Source organism: Dermacentor albipictus, chromosome 5 (genome assembly GCF_038994185.2).
Source record: "Dermacentor albipictus isolate Rhodes 1998 colony chromosome 5, USDA_Dalb.pri_finalv2, whole genome shotgun sequence".
Taxonomy (NCBI): Eukaryota; Metazoa; Arthropoda; class Arachnida; order Ixodida; family Ixodidae; genus Dermacentor; species Dermacentor albipictus.
In genome coordinates, this window is record NC_091825.1 from 19,091,105 (window position 1) to 19,113,932 (window position 22,828).

Consider the following 22,828-nt stretch of genomic DNA (forward strand, 5'->3'; position numbering starts at 1 on the left):
TGGCAGCCATTGTTGCTTGATTCTCCGAAGATCCTAAATACTTGGGACTGCATTTAAAAATATTACTTTGCAGGGAAAAAGCTAACTACTAATAAAACAAACATCCTCTGTCAGGTCTCATATGCCACATGGTGTCACCTGAGTGGCGCGTGAGGTCTCGAAAGCTGCCTTTCAGATCATCAATAGCAGGCAGCCATTTCTGCTTGATACGTCGTCAATCTTGAATCCTCGAGACTGCATTGAAAATTATTACCTTGCGGAAAAAAAGCCCATCATTATCCTCATCATCATCATCAGCCTGGTGACGCTCCCTGCAGGGCAAAGGCCTCTCCCATATTTCTCCAACAACCCCGGTCATGCATTATTTGTGGCCATGCCGTCCCCGCAAACTTCTTAATCTCATCCACCCACGTAACTTTCTGCCGCCCCCTGCTACGCTTCCCTTCCCTTGGAATCCAGTCCGTAACCCTTAATGACCATCGGTTATCTTCCCTCCTCATTACATGTCCTGCCCATGCCCATTTCTTTTTCTGGATTTCAACTAAGATGTCATTAATTCGTGTTTGTTCCCTCACCCAATCTGCTCTTTACTTATCCCTTAACGTTACACCTATCGTTATTCTTTCCATAGCTCGTTGCGTCGTCCTCAATTTGAGTAGAACCCTTTTCGTAAGCCTCCAGGTTTCTGCCCCGTAGGTGAGTACTGGTAAGACACAGTTATTATACACTTTTCTCTTGAGGGATAATGGCAACCTGCTGTTCATGATCTGAGAATGCCGGCAAAATTCACCCCAGCCCATTCTTATTCTGATTATTTCCGTCTCATGATCCGGATCCGCAGTGACTACCTGCCCTAAGTAGATGTATTCCCTTACGACTTCCAGTGCCTCGCTGCCTATTGTAAATTGCTGTTCTCTTCCGAGACCGTTATACACTACTTTAGTTTTCTGTAGATTAATTTTTAGACCCACTCTTCTGCTTTGCCTCTCCAGGTCAGTGAGAATGCATTGCAGTTGGCCGCCTGAGTTACTAAGCAAAGCAATATCAGCAAATCGCAAGTTACTAAGGTATTCTCCATTAACTTTTATCTCCATTTAACCCAATCCAGATCTCTGAATACCTCCTGTAAACACGCTGTGAATAACATTGGAGAGATCGTATCTCCCTGCCTCACGCCTTTCTTTATTGGGATTTTGTTGCTTTCCTTATGGAGGACTACGGTGGCTGTGGAGCCGCTATAGATATCTTTCAGTATTTTTACGTACGGCTCGTCTACACCCTGATTCCGCAATGCCTCCATGACTGTTGAGGTTTCGACAGAATCAAATGCTTTCTCGTAATCAATGAAAGCTAACTAACTACTTAGAAAACAAACATCGTCCATCAGGTCTTATATGGCAGATGGTGTCCCCTGAGCGGTGCGAGAGGACTCGAAAGCGACGTTTCAAGACATCAGTAGCAGGCCATCATTTCTGCTTTATACTTCGACTATCTTGTACACTTGGGACTGCACTGGAAATTATTGCCTTGTGGTGAAAAAGCTAACTACTTAGAAAACAAACATCCTCCGTCTGGTCTCATATGGCAGATGGTGTCCCCTGAGCGGCGCGAGAGGTCTCGAAAGCGATGTTTCAAACCATCGATAGAAGGCGGCCATTTCTGCTTGATTCTTCGAAGATCTTAAATACTTGGGAATGCATTGAAAAATATTACCTTGCAGTGAAAAAGGTGACTACTCAGAAAACAAACGTCCTCTATCAGGTCTCATATGGCACAGGGTGTCCCCTGAACTGCGCGAGAAGTCTCGAAAGCGGCGTTTCAAACCATCAATAGCTGGCGGCCATTTCTGCTTGATACGTCGTCGATCTTGAATACGCGAGACTGCATTGAAAATTATTAGCCTGCGGGGAAAAAGCTACCTTTGTCTCTCTCCAAGCATTTTTGCCAGTCTCCATGTCTCTGCCCCATATGGCAGCTCCCGTAAACTGCACTGATTGTATGCTTTCCTCTTAAATGATAACGGTAAGCTCCTATTCAGGAGCCCACCGTTATCTTTGACAATTTTGAAAATTTGGCAGTGCATTAAGAATTAGAACCTTGCAGGGAAAAATAGAACTGTTCAGAATATAAAAATGTTAATCCCTTTCTTCACATCCAGTATTGTGCAGAGTGTCCGTCAGCGGCGCGCAAGGTCTCGAAAACGGTGTTTCACACCATCAATAGCAGGCGGCCATATTTGCTTGATACTTTGATGATCTTGAAAACTGCGGAGTGCGTTGTAATATCGCCGCCTGGGGGAAAAAGCGAACTGCTTAGAAAACAAAAGTTGGTTCTCCCTTTTCATGTCCGATAGCGCAGTGTGGTGAAGAGAGTGTAACCGCGCGCCCCTTTCTCTTGGCCAATATTGTAGGTTCCTCGATGCGGGGGAAGCCTTTATGCGGGAATGACGGCTACGGCGGTGCCTCGTCGGGCGTTGCTCCTCCCGGCTGGCCGACGCCCGCGTACCTGGCTTACTTCGCGCACGTGTCGCGCGCCGTTCTCACGCTCGGCTGTAGCGGGCGGCAGAAACTGATTAGTTATGGGGAACTTGATTGGGTTTACGGGCTGCGTTCGTGACCATTTCTGGTATCTTAAGCTTCCACTGTTATTGGACCCTACTGGCCTGCCTGGCTGGTCGGAGTAGGCCTTTAGTTGAGACGTCTGCGCCTACCGGCGGTCCTTGCGTCCCTAGGGTCTGAGTAGTTTTGAAGAGAGCAAGGAGGCAGCAGCATATGGCGCCGCTTCACCACGGGAAACCAGGCTGGTCAGGCAGGCCGTCAACGGCGGGTATGACATCACTTTGTACGTTAATATATGTATAGTGTAGACTTAAAGTAAATGCCCAGTTTATAAACCGAGTTATTCGAATGATACCTTTCGTCGTCTTCGTATCTGCGTATCCGTACTCGCCCCTGCCTGAGCGCGTCCCCCTTCGTCGCCACCTCCTTGGTTAGCTAATGTGCTAGGACACTAAGAGCTGCGTCACTTCGCTACAGGAGTGTCTCCATGGGCGGGGCGAAAATCGAAACCAGCGTTTCAAAGCATCGTTAGCGGGCTAACGATGCCCAATAGGCGCGCGGTACGGAAAGAGTTTAAAATTGTGTAACCTTTCAGTGCAATGTTGCAAATAAACTCCAAAAGAAGGAAACTTCCCGGTCTTTGCGATGGCAGTCACTGACAAGCAGGTACAATTTGGCCATTGCCGAGCATCAACTCTCGTATGCATTGAGAGTGCCTTTGAGCAGCGGCAACCTCGGGAGCAAACTGTCGTTACGACACCCACACGCAGTGAAAGATCCTACTTACTTGGACTTCGCCATCCCACCCTAACGAATGCGAAACCTCCGAATAGATAGTGGATTTCAAGAATAGTCTTGAAATCCAGTTTGATTTGATGAATTGCAGCGCAAAATCAATACTAATACGTTTTGCCCAAAACACGGTGATTTTGAAATCAAAACTTTAATAGCGCAGAACACGTTTTATGGGTCCTGATGGTAAGCTTTCTTTTTCAATACTTCCTGTCTATTTCTAAATTTGCACTTCTTTAAGTAGGTTGCGTGATGGACCTACGCAGTGTGTGGGCATATTCTATTAGCTACCTTCTCGTGGGCTCATAATTTGTCACGAGGAGCACAGTAGACGTCGAAAACTCCATTGTCATCATTTCATATTAAGCTTTAAAAGAAACTGCCGTACGAGGCTGCGTGTGACAGAAAAAAAAAAAAAACGCGCTGCCGAAACGCACGCGTACTCTCCGTCACCACCCTGAAGGAAGCTGTCACGTGGCAGGTGTCCTCTGTTAATAAAGAGTATAAGAAATGGCAGAGCTGAATGTACGGGTTGCAATCCACTAGGTTTGCAAAGAGTTTAGGCTTTCGGGTATGCTAAAGCACTTGAGCTAGTTATTACTTAAGGTGGCAATGCGTATTATGCGTTTCTTTCTTTTTGTTTAAGCGTTTTGATGTCACATAATTAATAAGGACATTTGTGCAGCATGAAGCCATCACTCTGCATACTTGCTTGGGTGAATTAAAGGTGCTCGCCTGAAAGCAAGACAGGTTTCACCGTTAGCATAGGTTCCTTAAGAACCCCGTCATCAGTACCTGTACTCTATCAGATGTAGGTAAAATCAGCTTTGTGTACTCGCATGGTGCTGGCGTATTTCCTTTTCGGCTCAATTCGAGGAACCTCAAAAGCTTTATTTCTAGCTCGGCTGCTTCACCTATTCTAACTCACATATACACTAGCCTTACCCTTTATTTCGGGCCACATTTCTTTTTTGTGGGATCGAAATTTTATTTCAATCGGGTGTCTTTAAGGCATAAAGACATCTTTGTATTTGTGTGGCAAGTTTCCGACATATCCAATGAGTGCTTCAGCTCGTTCATATGGAGCAGGTCATAGCGCAAAACATGTAGCCGGGTTCTGCTAGGCCGAGCTCATTGGTGCAAAGGAGAGCGCTGCGAGATTGTTCATGTGTACAGGGGTAACAAACTTTGAAGCATTAAGAGTCAGGAACGTAAACGTTGGCAATCGCTGAACTATTTGTTATAAAAAGTTTGAGCCAGTCCATGTTATTAACCCGCGAGATGGATCATCATCGACAGTTCAATTAACACAAACGGGTCTCTGCATTTACCTAAATGGAAAGTTAAGCCCCTATTTCGCGTCTATTTCTTTCAATACCTGCAAACCTGAAAATTTTGTTTCTCGAGCCACCAAATATTAGGCCTGTACATTAGCTAAGGCAGCCGAAAATTCATACGCTATCCATGATTCTTACAGTATCTGCATATTTGCGTGCAGTACTGTTAGTATTATCAATGCTTCGCCCAACTCGGTAAGGCACGGCTTCCTTGTGCACTCATTAGCGCGGACGAGTGTTCTCAACTAAAACGGCTTCATTCTCGTTTCCGCACAAGCTCAAGCGAGAAGTCTGATTAAGAGTGATTTTGATTTTTATATGACAATCTCAACGAATATGACACGGAAACAAAATATTAACCTGTAGTAATTTAAAATGTGCTCTTTAGTGCATTCTTTAGGCGTTCCAGTGTCGCAAATTAAATGACATTGGCGTAGCGCACCCAAGACGGCATAAAGAGGCACATACACAGAGCTCTTTGTCCCGTCATGTTTTTTTGTCCCATCTACGCCAACGGCATTTCGTAAGACGCACCAACAAGTCAAACGTACCACCTTGTACCAGTACCGTTTCTAAAGACTCGTGACTGCAGGCTAGATCAATGCTTGCGGGAAGAGTACGTACCCAAAAATAATTACCGGAGTTTCTCAGGGGCTTCTGGTTCGCTGAAAAAAAAAAGAGAAGTTTATCGTTAGTGTACTCAGTTAACTGAATATGTTATAAAACTGCATCAATTTGAACCATACGAAATAAAAATATATTAATAAATACATAACGTTCACTGAACCTTCACGTGTCCGTAGGTCCACGGTCTCAACCGCTACGTTAAGGCTGTGGCTTAAGGCTAGGTTAAGAAGGAGCCAGGTCGGTAAAAAGAATGTCGTCGATGGCAGCCACAAACTCAGCGAAATTTTCGGCATCAATGCAGTTGTCGGTACAGGAAGCCTCGAAAGACAGTCGACGTCCGCATGATTGCGGCCACTCTTGTAACAGTCTGAAATGTCAGACACCTGCAAACGTATCCGCCATCGAGCAAGGCGCGTCGCGGAGACCTACCAACCAACATAGTGAATGGGGATCAGTGACCATCGTAAAGCGGAGTCCGCAAAGATATGGGCAGAACTTATGGACAGCGACAACGGCAGCGAAGCACTCCTACTCAGTGGCGGTGTAGCTCTATTCGCTCTATGAACGGCTGGCGTAGGCAATGGCATGCCCAGCTGGACGAGGACCACGCCGATGCCAATGCAGCTGGCGTCGGTGTGCAATTCTGTTGTGGCAGAGGAGTCAAAATAACGAAGTATGGGTGCGGAAGAGAGCAAAAACTTCACTTGACGAACCGAGAAATCGCAACCTGCTGTCCAGGTCAAAGGCTTATCCTTGCGCAGCAATGAAGTCAGAGGGTAGGCAGTATCGGCAAAATCGGGTATGAAACGTCGGAAGTGCGAGCAAAGACCCAAGCAAATTCTCAGCTGGCGTTATGGGAGTGGTTATTTAAATTCGCTAACTGCAGATGCTCTTTGTGTGTCTGGTCGCACACCATGCTTCTCCACTACATGTTCAAGTACTAACACCTTTGATTGGCCAAAACTACATTTCTTCGAGTTGAAGGTATAATAAACTAGAATACATTCTAGTGGCATGAACGGCTCCGCACAGGCCACCCGTTCTCGCATGCATGCCACGAGATGGCGCCACTGCAACTTTTCTTACTGCTATGGCGTGGCGGCCTACGGTATCTGGGGCTTTCCCGCACCGCAATATTTGCAGATTTCTAAATTATCGGTGCTGTTATCTAAACACACTCGTGTTACACGTGCGATCACTCATTATTCGCACATTTCTGGTAATTATTATGCCACTAAATCATTTAAGCGCGAACATCGCGTAGCGCATTTTGAACCGAGTACAAGCCAAGCGCCGGCTAACGGTATAGAAAAAAAGTTCATTCGCCCACCTTTCCATATCAGTGCGACTTGACCACTTCATTACTGTGCTGATGTAGTACAAGCTGAAGATATATATGATCGGGTATGAATGACCAATTTTGCTAAACTAGCGCTTGCAATTTAAGGTGCTTTGCACCTTCACGCCTTTTTATGCTAGCCTGTTTTAGGCTTCTTGTGAAAAAATCTGTAAGCGTGTTGTGATATAAAATGCTTTAACTTTAGCTGCAACTTGCTCACAATGGTCTTGGCATCCAAATCTAAATCTTTTGCTTTCGCCTAATGTGGCCCAGAACATCAAGCACACTAAGAATGCAATTACGAAAGGCTAAAACTTTCAGTAAGTCATCCTCCAAATTTACAACAAACGCTTGCGCATACTTGCCGAGTAGGGGAGGCCACCATTATATCTTATTCATGTGGATGAAGCCAGGCTCAAGCATTCTCCAGCACCTTGAGTCATCAAGAGACGAGTGAAGCATGCCTCACACCCTGACTTCACGATAAACTTTCGGGCAACATAAGCGGCCAGATAGAAAATAAGCGTGCTATCACTGGACGCTTTATCCTGTAGGTGAAGGTTGCGCACCCACTCCTTGTGGAGGTCACCGTCTCTTGGTGCAGCAAACAGCGACACTTTTGGTTCACATGGGTAGCACATGCGGCAGCCCGCAGCGAAGCAGTGTGAATCTGTTCGCCTCTTTGCCATGCCGCGTGCTGCACGCGGCGAAGGCGCACATGGGACACGGTACGAACGGGACGGCCTTTCGCATGAAACACAAAGCCAATGGGTGCACAAAACACTCACGTCACTCTCGCCAAATGCAGGAGAGGTAGTCTGACGATTCCTTCTCCATGCCCCACGCCGGCTCAGCCATCCGCGCCGCAATTGAAAGAGAGCGGCAGTACCTCTAGGCAGTTCAGAGCCTAAATTATGGGGTTGTACGTGCCAAAACCACTTTCTAATTATGAGGCACGTCTTAGTGGAGTGCTCCGGAAAACCGACCACCTGGGGTTCCTTAACGTGCACCTACCTAAATCTAAGTACACGGGTGTTTTCGCATTTGGCCCCATCGAACAGTTCAGAGCCTATCGGGATGCCTGAAAGCCAAGCGCGCCCTTCCGGTTATGTCACTATAAAATGTTCTAGTTTACTACAGTTGTGCGCAAGCGCAGCTCGTTCAAGGTGCGTCAAAACAACATGACGTCAATGATTACGCTATGCGAAAGTGTGGCCAAAAGTGACGACATCACGACAACATAAACAAGTCTTTCATTCCATGCCCCGCACTACCGTGCCCATAAACCTTTTAATGTCGCAAGCACGTTGCATAAACCAAGCGGCAAAACGTTGGATCCAAACAAGCCGTCTCGTCTCTAAAATGCGGTTTGAGCTTTGACGGCTAAATGCATGGATATCTGCCAGCAGCCCGATAGGAGATCCACAGATGGAAAGTAGGATGCGGACTGAAGAAAGTCGATAACATCATCGATAAGGGAAAGAGGACGCACATCCTTTGTCGTCGCAGAATTGAGACTGGTAGTCGACACTAAAAGCTGCAGGACTCGTCTTTCTTTTTCACGGGGACAACCGGCGCCGCCCAAGGGCTAGAGGAACCCTGGATGACACCCTGGGCTAGCATGTCGTCGACACGTTGAGTGATGATCTTGCGCTGCGACATGGGCTCGCTGTAAGGCTTCTGCCTTATGGGATGCGCAGACCCCGTGTCGATCCTGTGGCGAGTGCACGTAATCGTAAGTTTGTTAGCGTTCTTTGTGAAATCAAACAATGAAGCATGCTTGCTAACGACGTTCACTAGGGCTAGAGGCGTCTCTGAAGACAGGGACTTGCTGATCATTTTAGAAACGGTAACGAGTGCTCATTCACACCGGGCCAGTCCCGTGCGCTTGTGCTTCGTGCAACATGTCATCAGTTAAAACGTCCATGCTCAGACTAGTATCCGCTTCAAAAAAGGGAAGTCGCATACCGCCGGGTAGCAGAACAGGCCAACGCGATCAATTTGCAACCCACAGTGGAGTTCATCCGCGGCCACAGAGAGGACCCTGCAAGGTACAAGCACGCTTTTCTTCACAGCGGTCGAACGCACAGGCTCACCAATAGCATCAAATGTATCAGCGTCGACACCGCAAGCAACAACTCCACCTCTGAATAAGGAACGTGGTGACAAGACGGTATCTTCAATGACGCCGAGAGTGCTTGAACAGATAGCAAGTTGGTCGGCAAGACGCAAGCGGAAGAGCTCGCCGGTGCCGCAGTCAAGAGTGGCACCGGACTATTGTAGTAAATCGAGGTAGGAACTGATGTTGTGAGTGGTTTTAGAAAGCACTGTAAATTTGGCTTGATGCAGGTTACTGGCGAAATAAACGTTCGCGGCGCACATGTCGATAGTTCGGAGCAGCTCTATTCACAGCACGAAATAAATTGACGTTATCACTGTGAAATATCACTTTACGGCCTATTCGCGTTTTGAAATGCAGGCTTATAACGCAGACACTCCACGCAGACTATGTACACTAAGGCCAGATTAGCAACATCGTCCACTAAAACACGAATCTTGTTATGGTGACGGGCATAGGTATATGGGCGTGCACGTGAACATGACTGGCAACCTCATCTCGATTGGTCGCGCCGCCTAGTTTAACGGTGGCGGTGACGTGAGACGTCATCGCGTATATGGAGGCCTGCGCTGGCCTGAATGCGGCGGCATCAAGCTCCGCACAGAAGCTGGTTAGTCGCTACGGTGATTTGCCGGGTGGTTCGCCATGCTATCAGAGTCACGGCGCAAGCGTGTCCCCTCACCGTGCCGATTGTAACGTCGCTAATAGCAGCCGCCGGAGAAGTGCGCCCCTCCTCCCTCGCCTGATCCCCTTCCTCGTGCGCGACAGGAGAGGGCACGCTTCCGGTGCGCGTTCCTCGCTCGCGCACCCAAGATTGAATCGCGTTCGCCGGCTCAACCTTGCACGCTTTCACATAGAGCATACGGCGCGCGACGATTTTGTGGCCCTTGGGCTTTATACGGAACCTCACGACGAGGCCGATGACAGAAATGCCGCTGGAGTGTCCATACAATTTATACCGCAATAAAAAGTATGTGGTCGGTCATTGGATGGTGGCGACGGGTGACGTCGATGAGGACAAAATCAGCGGTCACGTCGCCCAATTTTCGGCGACGCGACCGCATGTTTTGAAGCAGATGGGGCACTCACGGGACTCACCGAAATGTTGAGCAGAAGGATAGCTAGCACGGCCGTCGCACTCTTGAGAAACTGAAGGCGGTCTGCGTGAGTAGCCGTCCTGTAACTGGTGTTTGGGATGCTCTTTCATAGTAGGATTTGGCACTTTTCCACGAGGCGCGATGTTGCGGGCATCTACAGAGGCGGCGGTGATGGACGTCTCACCCAAGTCGCCAACAGTAAAACACTCTCAATCGCGAGGAGTCCAGAAAGAAACTGCCTCAGTTCGGTCAAGCTCTTCGCGCACCACTTGCCAACTCATTGACGCTATGTCGGACAGAACTGGGACCGCGTCAGCACTGGGGACGTTATTTACGTTGGCTATGCGGCCGAACTTTGGGGTCATGCTTTGAGCTTTCAGTGCTTCATATATGCTGCACTGCTGAGCGGCTTCATTTACGAACGCCAGACTGTCTTTTACGATGAGGAACTGGTACACGTCCTCGGCGAGCCCTTTTAGATGACCAACGTTGTCCTCTTCTGTGCCCTGAAGATTCCGGGCCTTGAGCTACTTGATCACTTCCTGAATATATGTCGCGCAAGTTTCGCCAGGAACTTGCTCTAGCTGCATTAGCATTTGCTTTGCTGTGGAGGCTTCCGTTTAGTAGTGGGATCTGCGAAGCAACTTCTTCATTTCATCTACGATCTTCCCCCAGGTTGTCAAGCTTTCTTCGGGGTTTTAAAGCCACACAGACGCGATTCCTTTGAGGAAAATGTCAATGTTGTTAAGCTGTTAGGTGGCATATGATCCACTGATCCACTGAACCGGCTTCGTCGGTGGTAGAAACTGAGCCATCCATCCAGGTAGTCCCGGGTAGTTCCGGCGAAAGTTCGTGGCTTGATGTAGGGCTGCCACGCTATGCTGAAAGAAGGTGGCGAGTTGTCGTCACCGGAAGCTATCTCAGGTGGCGCACCACTAATTCGGCGACTTCGGCAAAGCTCCGCGAATTGTGGCTCTGTGGTCGGTAAGTCATCGTTCTTCAGCGGCGCCACTGGTACCCATTAGGTTCCCAGGAATGGTACCCATTAGGTATCAGCGTGATCATTTGGACACGCAGATGTGCACAAAGCCTTTCAATTCGTACAGGTGCAAAAAACCGTGCCCAGTTGGCCCCAACGTGCGTCTACAGCTTGCAGGCACCAGGTGGCAGGAGTTGCCTATGTTTACTTGCGAGCTGCTCATAAAGGCAGGCAACAATGGTTTGCAGTTTTGTACATCGAGATGCACCGTTCCGTGGTTCCTATTTTTTTAAGTATTCATTCCAGCAATAGCATGATCCACATGTATCTGTTTACCTCATGCGATATGTGACTTCCGGTGATAATTTGGTGGTTTATTTTGTGTACAAGCGTGTTATTGTACGTGTTGACACATGTTTATGCCTGGTCTTTGAGCCTCCTATATTTTCGAACGCTAACCCCGTGGGTACCAAGAGCCTGCGCTTTCCGATGACGGCATCAACAATTGCAAGCACCGTATGCGGCGTAGAGCCCATGTCATCTGCAGACGCGTATTCCTGTGCACAGAAGGAGAGGATCAACGTGCCTTGTCCATATGCTATTGCCTAATATACCTCCTTTATAGGAGGCACAGACCAGCTGGATGCAAACATACGAGCCTACTGGATTGAAATTAGCAGCAGGAAATGTTTGTGGATGTTATTCAGTTCGCTCTGTGATGGGGCCAAACCAACGGGTGGGCGCTTATTCGCAGCACAGAGTTCCACATCACTCAACTTGAATTCCTGAGCCGCATAGCCCAAGGCTGCCTCACAAGATTAGACAAGCCGAAAGGACTTGGTCATCGAAGAACGCCAAAGCCTGGTGACATCGCTTTTAGACGTGCGCGATTGAGAAAGTGGCCCACTTTGTTGGAGCCGTACCTAACAGTAAAAGGCGCAGGTGCGCTGGTGACAATTGCGAGAGCATTGTGCGCACATGGTGCACTAAATATCACATCGGCATGGGAGTTCCCCGCTTCGAACCATGCCAGAAAAGGGTCTCGCAATTCCTTAGTTATATTGGTTGCGATGTATCATGGCCCGAAATAACATTTGTCACTTTGTGCTTTTGCTGTAGCCTAAGGGCCGAGCACGACCATGTAATCGCAGGCCATATCTTGCTAACAGCACGTTTGTAATGAAAGTTTTTATGTGACAAATTTAGGCGCAGATACACTATAAAAACACATTTGTTGAGACAAACCACGAAAAAAAGGATATCGGTACTTATTCAGTCTACGTTTCAACAGACAACAAATATGTAGAAAGATAATTACTTTTTTTAGCTGTAACATATTGGGATTCCTTGCATGCAAACGGTCGTGCATTGACATTGACCGATTGTTCATCTGCACATATTATGTGATGTTTTCTCCTCTCCTGCAGTACGGGTCTGCAGTACTCATAAATGAATCAATTATTGGGCATTTGCAAGTTATCTATTACTAAATAATGAATTCCACCAAAAAAATCATTTTTTAACTCAGTTGGAGATATAGTCGTGCCTTGAAGTCCAGCTTTGTTTCCTTGTTCTTCCCATGTGTCGATGTTGTGGGTTTCATATCATTGCGGCTTTCGCTTTGTGGATCTGAACATTTGACAATTTGAATGCATTTGCGGCAGCCGCGAATTCGGTTACATGGGGCTGTAATAGAAGAATGCGGTTGCACTGAGTTTTCGTGTACGTCGTCGACAATATGGAGTCCGCGACTACGGTACTATTACAAGTACGAGTAGTGCGTGTAGAGTTACAGCGCCTGGGTTACTTTAAAAGAAAACCTTGAGGTATCACTTGTCGATCGTTGGAAAAACGCTGCACTGAGGCAAGGCAGCAACAGGGTAGTTTTCGGGACCATGTGATTATGTATTGCTGAGAAGGAACGCGAAGATTAATAACACAATATAAAAATGATGAATGCGATGCCCCAGCGTTTGTAGTCCATAGAAGACAATGTCTTCCTGAGTGTGTTCAGTCAAGGTGTGGAGATAGGGGTGAAGTGACAGCCCACGCCACTCTATCGTGTTAGTTATCGCGCGAGAAGAGTAGGGAAAACATCGGAATCGTTAAAATGTTTAGACTGCACTATCTCTGGGATGGGCGCACTTCTTTGACTCCAGGTGGTACGGTATCGGCTTTCATTTGTAGATTGCAGTAATTTTGGGATCGAAAAACATTTATGTACAATGACGGCAAATTCATTTTTAATAATTTCCGGTGTTCTACATGCCAGTACTACGATTTCATTGACACGCTGCAGTGGCAAAAGAAGAGCCCGTGGCATCATGGTTACGCTATCTGGCTTTTCTGCTAGAGTACTGTGACTCCTCCGACGGTGTTCAATGTATACGGGGATGCGACAGTTTGGCACGACGCAGAATTTAAGCTAACTCCTGCTGGAGAGAAATAACAGCGTTCTGTCATAATAGTTCTGCGGAAACCCCGAAGGTGGAGAGAGGTAATTAAGGGAAATGCCCATTCATAGAAAACAACAAAAGCCCATACGGGCTCCTTGAAAGAAAATCCTTGCAGTTGAAGAAAAATTTGTCCTGGTCCGGGACTCGAACCCATGACCACCGCCTTTCCGGGGCTGCGTTCTACCGTCTTAGCTAAGAAGGCGGCAAGCAGATGGCAGGGCGAAGTAGTATTTGTGAACAACTCGAAGCAAAGACAAGAGTTTGACGTAATAGCCCTTTATAGAAAAGAATCCTAATTCAGGGGAATTTATTAACTCTGTATTAACTTCACTGGACCGAGACGTGCTACTTCGGCTGCTACCCCGATTCCCCATTGTGAAGAAACATTACTGCATTGTCCATGGTTGACTTCACGAATGCTTATTCATTCCTCATCGGAATGGCCAACTGCGCCACCCACTGTAAAAGTGTTTACCCCCTTAAGGGTGTTTTATTTTGTCGCACTGGTAGCACCCTTACCGTTAGGGCGTTACAAAAATTTATAGAGGACGGCAACGAAGCTCTAACTAGACGTGCGATGAAAAAAGATAAAGTTAAAAACTGTGTAATCAGTCTGACAGCCTTGGGCCCACAGAAATATCTCGCAAGATAATTTCACAGTGAAAGATATGGAACTCTCCTGAACACTATAGAACAAAATCTAAAATTAGCATGGTGCTTCTTTTAAAATCAACACGGCACACAACTAGAGCAGAAAGCTGGGCTTTAGTTGGTACGTATTTCATAATTCATACACGTTTAACTAGTGCTAATGCTAACTAGGACGACAATGAAAAGCACGCAGAGCACGACGCCTAGGCTTTATCTGAATCTCTGTTTCGATAATCATAGAATTCATCGGCTGCATCGAACCTCGATGTCTGCGCATCCCATGAATTCTATGCTTCAGTCATGTAACAATTCATGCTAGCGTCGTGTGCAGTGCTCTTATTCATCTCGTCCCACTTCTTAGCACTAGTTAAATGTGCCATTTTGGGTACGTGGAGCGCCTTGAATGCCATAACCACAAAAAAAGGTGCCTCGTTCCAACATTCCAAACCACTTTTGAAGGGTTTACATCTAGTGCCCGAAGTCTGAGGTGTGCATCCTACTTTGAAGTATGCTTCAGCCTAAATATTTTCAGAAAAGTACAAATCGTTCGTTGTTGGTACGCTGTAAAACCTAACCGCGCTTTACTATTTATCCATTGAAAGAGTAGCAGATTCGGCAAGAATTAGCAGAAAAAGTACAGAAAAAATCTTTTTCGGCAGGTGCCGAAAATTCAGATTCCAAAGCTTAATCCAAAGCTTAATCACTGAATCACTAAGAATTTCGTAAACTTAGTACACCTATGGTTAAATCAACACCTGCGTCAATAATGCGTGTCCGTCTTGCTCAATGCCATGTCTTGCAATACTGAATGAACTGCTGTACATTAAAAAGGGGGAGTTCGCATGGACAGAAATTCAAAATCGCTCCAATGATGGCTTGGCTACTTTTGCGCTTCAAGGACAGACCCACTGTGCAACTTTCACCCCCGGTCGGTATATCAGCTCACATTGTCTATGGAAAACAGAGCAGCTCAGGCAAGTAGCGCCATATTTTGCATTCTTCTGCGTTAAATTTCTAACAGAAATAAATGGGACCAGTACACCATGATGGTTATTATTTTTTTCTCCAATATTGCCGCCACTTGAACTTGAAGAGCTCCTTTCTTGACTTTTCTTCAGTACGTTTCTGCATTGTTCGGACTAAAAAAAGCACCCCAGCAGTAATCTAATGAAGCCGGGCATATATGAACTTGAAAAGCAATGCTCCAATAAACTAAGCCTAAACTACACAAGCGCGAAAACAGCGTTCTTGCACGGAACGCTACGTGGGTCTCCAACAGCGCCAAAACCTTCCTGAATGGAAGCTATACCTCAGACGCTCCTGTTTAATACATGGAAATGGAGCAATCGCATTTATTGGCCTCCACTGCAACGGATTTCTCAATTCTCTCTGCATACGAGTAAAGCTCAAACCTACTAACTTAAGGGAGCAGGCTCCGAGTTCACAGTCAGTTTTCTTTTTCGCTAGTGATTTTTCACTTTGGCAAACAGTCTTAGCTAGCGATATGTTCATTGTGATTGCTTGGCATTTCCTCTTAAAAATCGTTTTACCATTAGTACCGCTTTGTGAAAACAGGCCTGATTTCTCACGCGATATATTGCTACAAAAATGTGAACACTGGAAATTCAGGCAACACAAAGCATTAGCCTTACAATTTTTTAATTGAAATAAAAGTGATATCACAGTTCCGCAAAACGCACATACGGAGCCACCTAACGCGGACTAAATTGTAGTATACTGTGTTCTGCAATTTCGCTCATGAATACCTCGTATAGACATTTCAGTCATATTAGGCAAGTTCTAATCTTCTGTAATTTTTGTCCGCTTCAGATGTCGTAAGAGAGGCCATTTAAATAACTTCGCTATTTTTGGTGCAAGGCTACGGATTTATCACTTTCGAGTTTCAATTTCTCCTTCAATTAACTAATTTCTGAGAATTTCTCCTAGAAATATGGAATCGTCAATCGCAATCTTCCTTCAGAAATTTGACGCAGTTGATTCTTACCCTTCAGCTCACTGAATTTCATTCAAGAGAGTTAAGCAATTGTTGAATTCGCATTTCTTCGTTTCTCCTATACGTTAATGCGGAAATGATATGGTGGTTTATCTAATGAAACGCAGGACATGCTATCATTTCATACCGGTAAATAGCCGTTACAACTATAGTAAAAGACACTTGTAAAATACGCGTTTGAAGGGAAACCAAAAAGAAAAAATATTTGAGCAGTGTTAGTAAATTACTCGACTTTACAAAGGAAAGCCCCTCCTACCGCGAGCAGACCCCCAATAGGCCAAAAATGGCGCAAGAACTTATTACGGGTGGCGAAGGCGCTTGAAGACTCGCGCACCAGCTAGCCGGGACGTCATAGATTTTGAGGCTGTCTGCTCAGCCCTGGTTAAATTTGAAATGCGTAAGCTTTTCTACGCTTACCGAACGAGAAAACCACCCCTCCGTCCGTTCGTCCAGTCCCGCTTTCATAACAGCGTCCGCAGCAGCGAACGGATTCACCTTCGTGCCGCCTCTCGCTTCAACCCCAGCGAAGCGGCGGGAACACTGCGCTCGCGGAGCTCTCAGCACACGCCTCACTCGGTCACGTTCGCAGGTTGCTTTCTAGACACAGGCCCCCACGTCTCTCTTCGATACTAAGTGAGCGGCGAGAACACAGCACGGAAAGCTGTGGTCAGCAGACGCCACTCTTTGTCTGCATCGCACATCACTTTCAAGGTGCCACACGGAGCCGCCGACCGACTATGTTTGGTCTGTTTCCACGCGGGTGAGTTGGGCACTAAAGAACCAGAACCGCTTGGAATGATGGGAACGTCATCAGCGCGCCCGGCGCCGCCGTCCGCACCCGTTCGTGTCGCCGCAGCGCTGTCGTCTGTACTGACCTGATCAAGTTTCGTAAGATTGATAATCGCACCAAGTTACGTGGAGATGACCAAGTGGCACAATGCTTACGCACACTCAGGCCACTTCCAAAGGAGTTACCGCGTGAATTGTTTATCGGCAGAATTTGACTACATTGTATTCTCAAAATCCAAAGACTCACTTGGAAATTTTCAAAAAAAGTTACGAGCCATACCGGCGGAAATGTGACAAAATTCTTTTCAGTCTATGACGACACAGTGACGTCACCGTGAAATTTGCGTGCGAAATTCAACACTTAATCGTTAATCATCATTTTCTCCACAAAGAATCAAGATATTACAGGCCATATATCGCAGTTTTTCAAGAATACTTTATCTCCACTAATTCATAATGTTTCTTTAGTGTCCGTTGAAACGAATTGGGGGGCTAAAGCGAAATGAGCCATGCGCTGCGGCCATGCTTCAAGTGGGCCTATCCTTGCTTCACTGAAAGCGAGGAAGTACGCTGTCACTGCAGCACCTTCCTACCATTCACAACGACTCTGGGCTTCATGAGCTAGTTATGGATTATCAAGCGTAGCTATAGCAGCCTAATGTACATCAGCTGAAAATTCAGTGCAGCTGACCACGAATTTGTTTCAATCAGTGTGGAAAAAATGCTCAAGCTTCACTAGGCGTAGTGGGGACACGGCTATGGCTTCACGATCTGTGATCGACAGATTCAACGAAGTAAGAGCTTAAGCCACATTAAGTCATAGCGGGATAACAACAGCTTGTGACGTGCTCGATTTCAGCTAAAGGACCAGTTTCACTATTCGGATGTTCTCTGAATGCGTCCGATAGATCCGACAACTACAACGCATAGTTTTAAACATCTTCCATGTTTGTGAATAAGTTCTGCGTGAATAGTTCTGCGCTGCTATTACTACTTTAGTTCATTTACTGGTTCTAGTAACACTTCGCCACCAATAAAGAATAAAAGGGCTTGTGCTCACCCGTGTTTACCGGGCTTATTGTGTGTGCGTGTACATGTTTGTGCCTCTGTATGTGTATGTACCTGTGCTTGTTTATGCATCTGTGTGCGTGTGTGTTTGTATACGGATGTGCGTGTGTGAGTGCGTGTACCTGTGTGCGTGTCTGTATGTGCGCGCAGGAGCACGTGCTTAATTCCCAGAGATCTTATTCTCACAGTAGTCGCGCATGGCGCATAAAAAACGAAGGTAAAAGAAATAATGCTATGTGCTTCTTGCTATTTTCTTGTACGATCAAAAAACAGGCGGCGGGTGAAGCAATAGTGCCGTAGAGCGTACTGTCGAAATATACATGCTTCTGTCGAGGCTCGTGCCTACACCATTTGGTATAAACCAACACAACTTTCAGGAGCAGGCTGGGTTATAGCCGCACTTAATAATAATATATGGGGTTTTACGTGCCAAAACCACTTTCTGATTATGAGGCACGCCGTAGTGGAGGACTCCGGAAATTTTGACCACCTGGGGTTCTTTAACGTGCACCTAAATCTAAGCACACGGGTGTTTCGCATTTCGCCCCCATCGAAATGCGGCCGCCGTGGCCGGGATTCGATCCCGCGACCTCGTGCTCAGCAGCCCAACACCATAGCCACTGAGCAACCAGGGCGGGTTTATAGCCGCACTTGCTGCATTGCGCAGTCGCATCGGTGCAACGTTGCAGCGTCCCAGTGTGGTTAACGCTTTAACCTATATGGCCAATGAAAACTGTGATTTAACAAATAGATGGCTTATTAGTAAGAGAACTTCTCTGCGTGGTCAGCAGTTGCCGAAAAAGTAACGTCGCTGTTCCATAACGTGTTGAATATTTCAATTTTCTATCTCCGTACATGTGAACCTCTCTCTAGTTTTGCGATTGTTATCGCGTAACCACTTTACTTTTACGGCTAATATTGTTTTCGCTTCCTTTCTGCACAACCCCGTTTTTCATATTTCCTTGTTGTATTGTCCAAAATTATACCTCTCTCTTTTTCAGCGAGGCTGTCTACAGCTAGGATGAGGAAATACATGTGTCCGAGATGTTGACAAAAACAAATCATAATTTGGGCCGATTATGGTGATGGTGCCGAAAGCGTTCATTCTCAATGGCACACACCCCTGTGGGCTCGCGGACCTGTAACGCGCCCTTCAACTACCCATGTCACACGCGGGACCCAAAGATGCCCCGCAGGCACAAGGGTAAGAATATATGTTCTTGAGGAAATGCTTTGTACGACTTTTTGAAAAAAATGTTAAATTCTGGGCGCCAACTGCGCAAACGCACTAGTGCAACTGCTCGGGCGTTCGTCATCGTCTTCCGCAGCTGGCTCTGTTGCCGCTTATAATTCCAGCGTAGAATTTCACTTCTGTCGTCCTAATCTAGTGGCCGAGTTTTCGGTGTTATAATCAGTTGCTTAGACGAGTATGAGCCATTCATTGTCTTACGTGACGGACGCAATGATAACAGAGCTGGCGCGCAAATGTGTGTGCGTTCCTATATTGCCACGATAACCACAGCTTGGTACAATAAATACGTTCGAACATTTGTTCAATATTTTAGGTCACCTCTGTATCGTGCGCTTAACAGCTTCGCTGGTCTTCCATTTTCACGGAGCGGAAAGGCTGTAAATTTTGCTTACAGTAAACGCGCTACAAAGGCGCCTAATAATGGTAGGGCTTGGCGTAACTTTTGTTATTTAGATTGGATCTTCTATACAGATATAGAGGCAAGCCCTGTTGTTGCTATTCGTGGTAAACGCTTCTGCAATTGCAAAGGCAAGTAAGGTAACTTCTTTGTTTCGTGCATGATTCCCGTCAGATGTTTCCTTAGTTTAATTTGTTAGGAGGTCGTTGCGAGTATCACGATTACGGGAAAACATGACCGCTTTCTGCCACGGTGTCAGGGACCTCAAACGCACCTAGTGTCGGCGGCTATGCGCAAGGCCAGATTTATGTCTATACTTTATTTATACGGCGTCACTTGAGAGTATTTGCACATAATTTATCGTTGCTTGTACCATTCCTCAAAAATTTCTATATTACCTCTATTCAAAACTTAACCGCATATATATTGTATGGAACGTCTAATCATAAGCTATTCATGATCAAATTATTTCATTAAAAAAGCTCCTTCCGTGAGACATCCATTATAAAAAATGTGAAATTACTAAATTCTGCTATCGAAACGTTTGCGACTAATTACCGTCGACCTAACTGAGGACTGCTATTAGCCTACATGAATCACCTAGATGATGCGACAAAAGGACAATCGGTAAGCTTCGTCGCTACATAATCAAGAACAGCTTTTTTAGAAGAAATTGTTGTGCAGACACCTTTAAAAATTACTTTTATTTGTCTCATCTACATTTACAAATAAATGAGGCAAATCGTATCGTAATTTCCGTAGAAATCTCATGTGCACTATATTTTACCGTGTGCGCAGTTACATCGCCGCATGTAGTTGTTAATTTGCCAAACTACGTCTGGAAAACTTATTCTACGTATTGAATGCAAATTCAGTGCTGAAGAGGACGAGATACCACCAAGCACGTTTTAAATATCAATTTCTTTTTGCCTCATAAATTTGCCTAGAAAATTTGGTAAGGTGGACACAGATAGCTATCCACCAAAAAAGTATCTACATATTCTAGAGGGAAATCGGTTCTGCGAATCCAACCTCGCAAGCGAGAGAAAAATTCTTGAAAGTGAGAAAGTACCATTGGGCCTGACCGATAAAGCACGAAGCTAAACGTGAACCCGAGGCCCGTACGCGCTTTCCGAACGAAAGCGTTTCAGTTGAAGCAAAAATCCAGGTCCAGCACGAGTCTTCTTTTTTTTTTCCAACTGCGAAACTTTCTGTCTGAGAAACCCGTACGGGTTTCTTTTGCAGGTTTGTCGCATCAGTGGGGTGGTTAGAAGTTAGTTTTTCATAAAAAATTACAAAGAAACATAATTAACTGGAAAAAACAACGCTCTCGGGCTAAATAAAAACTGAGAACGTTGTACCATATGTAATGGAGTGTTTGAACAGTTCACTTGGTAGCGTCTGTTCGTATACGAGAAGGAAGGTCACGCAGAGCAGGAACAGCTGGTTGCCCGAACGGCTCACGCTCGTGCTAAGCACAGGCGATCCGGCTGGCCAACTGGTTGCACTGCAGGCACGGAACTGACGATCTGGCTGGCCTTGTCCTTGTGCTCTTCTTCTTCATTACAATTACCCCCGGTGCAAAAGCGGAGCCATCATGGCGACTTACGACGTGGAGACGAGCGGGTCGTAGAATTGTTTCAGTCGGCGCACGTGAACAACATCCCGTCCACGGCGGCGCTTGTCGGATGTCGGTGTAAGCGGCTCTATGACATAGTTGACCGGAGAGGTGTGTTCGACGATGCGGTATGGTCCATCATACTGCGAGAGAAGTTTTATCGAAAGTCCAGGCGTGGTAGCAGGCAAGGACAGCAAGACAAGTGTGCCGGGAGCGAAGTTCGGATTCGTAGCGTCGCCATCACGATTTGCTTTTTGTCGTTGTTGGTCGGCGGAGGTGAACTTTCGGGCTAATTGACGGCATTCCTCGGTATATCAGGCGACGGCTGAAACGGGAGCACACTCTGACGTGTCTGGTGTATAAGGCAAAACCGTAGCGATGGTAATGGAAGTATCGCGACCGTAGAAAAGAAAGTATGGAGAAAATCCTGTAGTACTTTGTGTAGCCGTATTATATGCGTATGTGACAAATGGGAGGATGATGTCCCAGTTTGTATGCTCCGATGAAACCTACATGGCGAGCATATCATCTAGGGTGCGATTGAAACGCTCCGTAAGCCCGTTAGTTTGGGGATGGTACCCCGTGGTGGTCCGGTGAACTATGCGGCATTGAGCAAGCAGTGCTTCAACCACTTGCGACAAAAACACAAGGCCTCTATCACTCAGCAGCTCCCGAGGTGGGCCACGACGAAGAATGAAACGATGGAGCAGAAAGGATGCAACGTCACTGGCGGTCGCTGCAGGGAGAGCAGTGGTTTCAGCATAGCGTGTAAGGGGATCAACAGCGACAATAATCCATCGTTTGCCAGCGGGTGTTAGCGGTAGCGGCCCGTACAGGTCAAGTGCCACACGGTCGAAGGCACGAGCCGGGCACGGAAGCGGCTGTAATAAACCGTGGGCTGGATGAGGTTAGATGTGCGGCGTTGGCATTGCAGGCACGGAACTGACGATCTGGCTGGCCTTGTCCTTGTGCTCTTCTCCTTCATTACACATACATAAAATATATATAGTTATAACAACCTAATTTTGTGGTAGGTACGCTGACGCCGCTGCTAGTGTCCTGATGAATACCTTTCCTTACACATTGTTATGACACAATAGAAAAGTGTAAGGTGTATGCCGTCATGCGCGGCGTGCATAAAGCTGCAGTTGTCTTTAGGCAAAACTTTATTTTTTCATAATCTTCTGCATAGTTTCGGGCAGTAACAATGCAGCTTGGAGCGCGGAAATATTTGTTTTATATCGACGTTTCGAGCACCTGCATTCTTTGAGTACTCTGTTTGCATTTAAAACAGCTGAAGCACATGGTATTTTTTGTTGGTGTTGTAATTGTGTTTAAAAATGAGAGATCACGTGAGCGTGTCCTTTCAACAAGCGCATGGAAAATTCTAGGAGTTCACTGTTGACCAGTCATCAACTTTCCCGGCAGAAGGACGATAACCAACAAGCATTTCGAATGACTTACCGCCGGCCCCTACAAGGCTAAAAATATTACCGTGTCATAAGAAGGGATATAGGCATTCACACCAATCACGTCAGTCTAGACAAGCACAGTAACCTTCAGTAATACCAAACGTGGTACGCGTCCACACAAGCTGCACAGGACGGGTGCTGAACATCAAGCAGCTTTGCTACACCAGAGCTTATATGCATGAAAGCCCCACTCATATCAAAACACGAGAGTACGTGCCTTCTCTCCGCCCCTCATTGCAAAGTAATGAATCGAGATGCCCGAC

At 46.4% G+C, this 22,828-nt stretch overlaps 1 protein-coding gene across 1 annotated transcript in view; it reads right to left on the reverse strand.

The window, feature by feature from the left end:
- LOC135914778 (chitinase-3-like protein 1) overlaps positions 1–22,828 on the reverse strand; it is a 326,619-nt gene that overhangs the window by 158,259 nt on the left and 145,532 nt on the right. Inside the window, exon 6 of the mRNA XM_070539354.1 lies at positions 5,326–5,352. Within this exon, the coding sequence (XP_070395455.1) occupies positions 5,326–5,352 (27 nt within the window). The remainder of the gene's footprint in view (positions 1–5,325; positions 5,353–22,828) is intronic.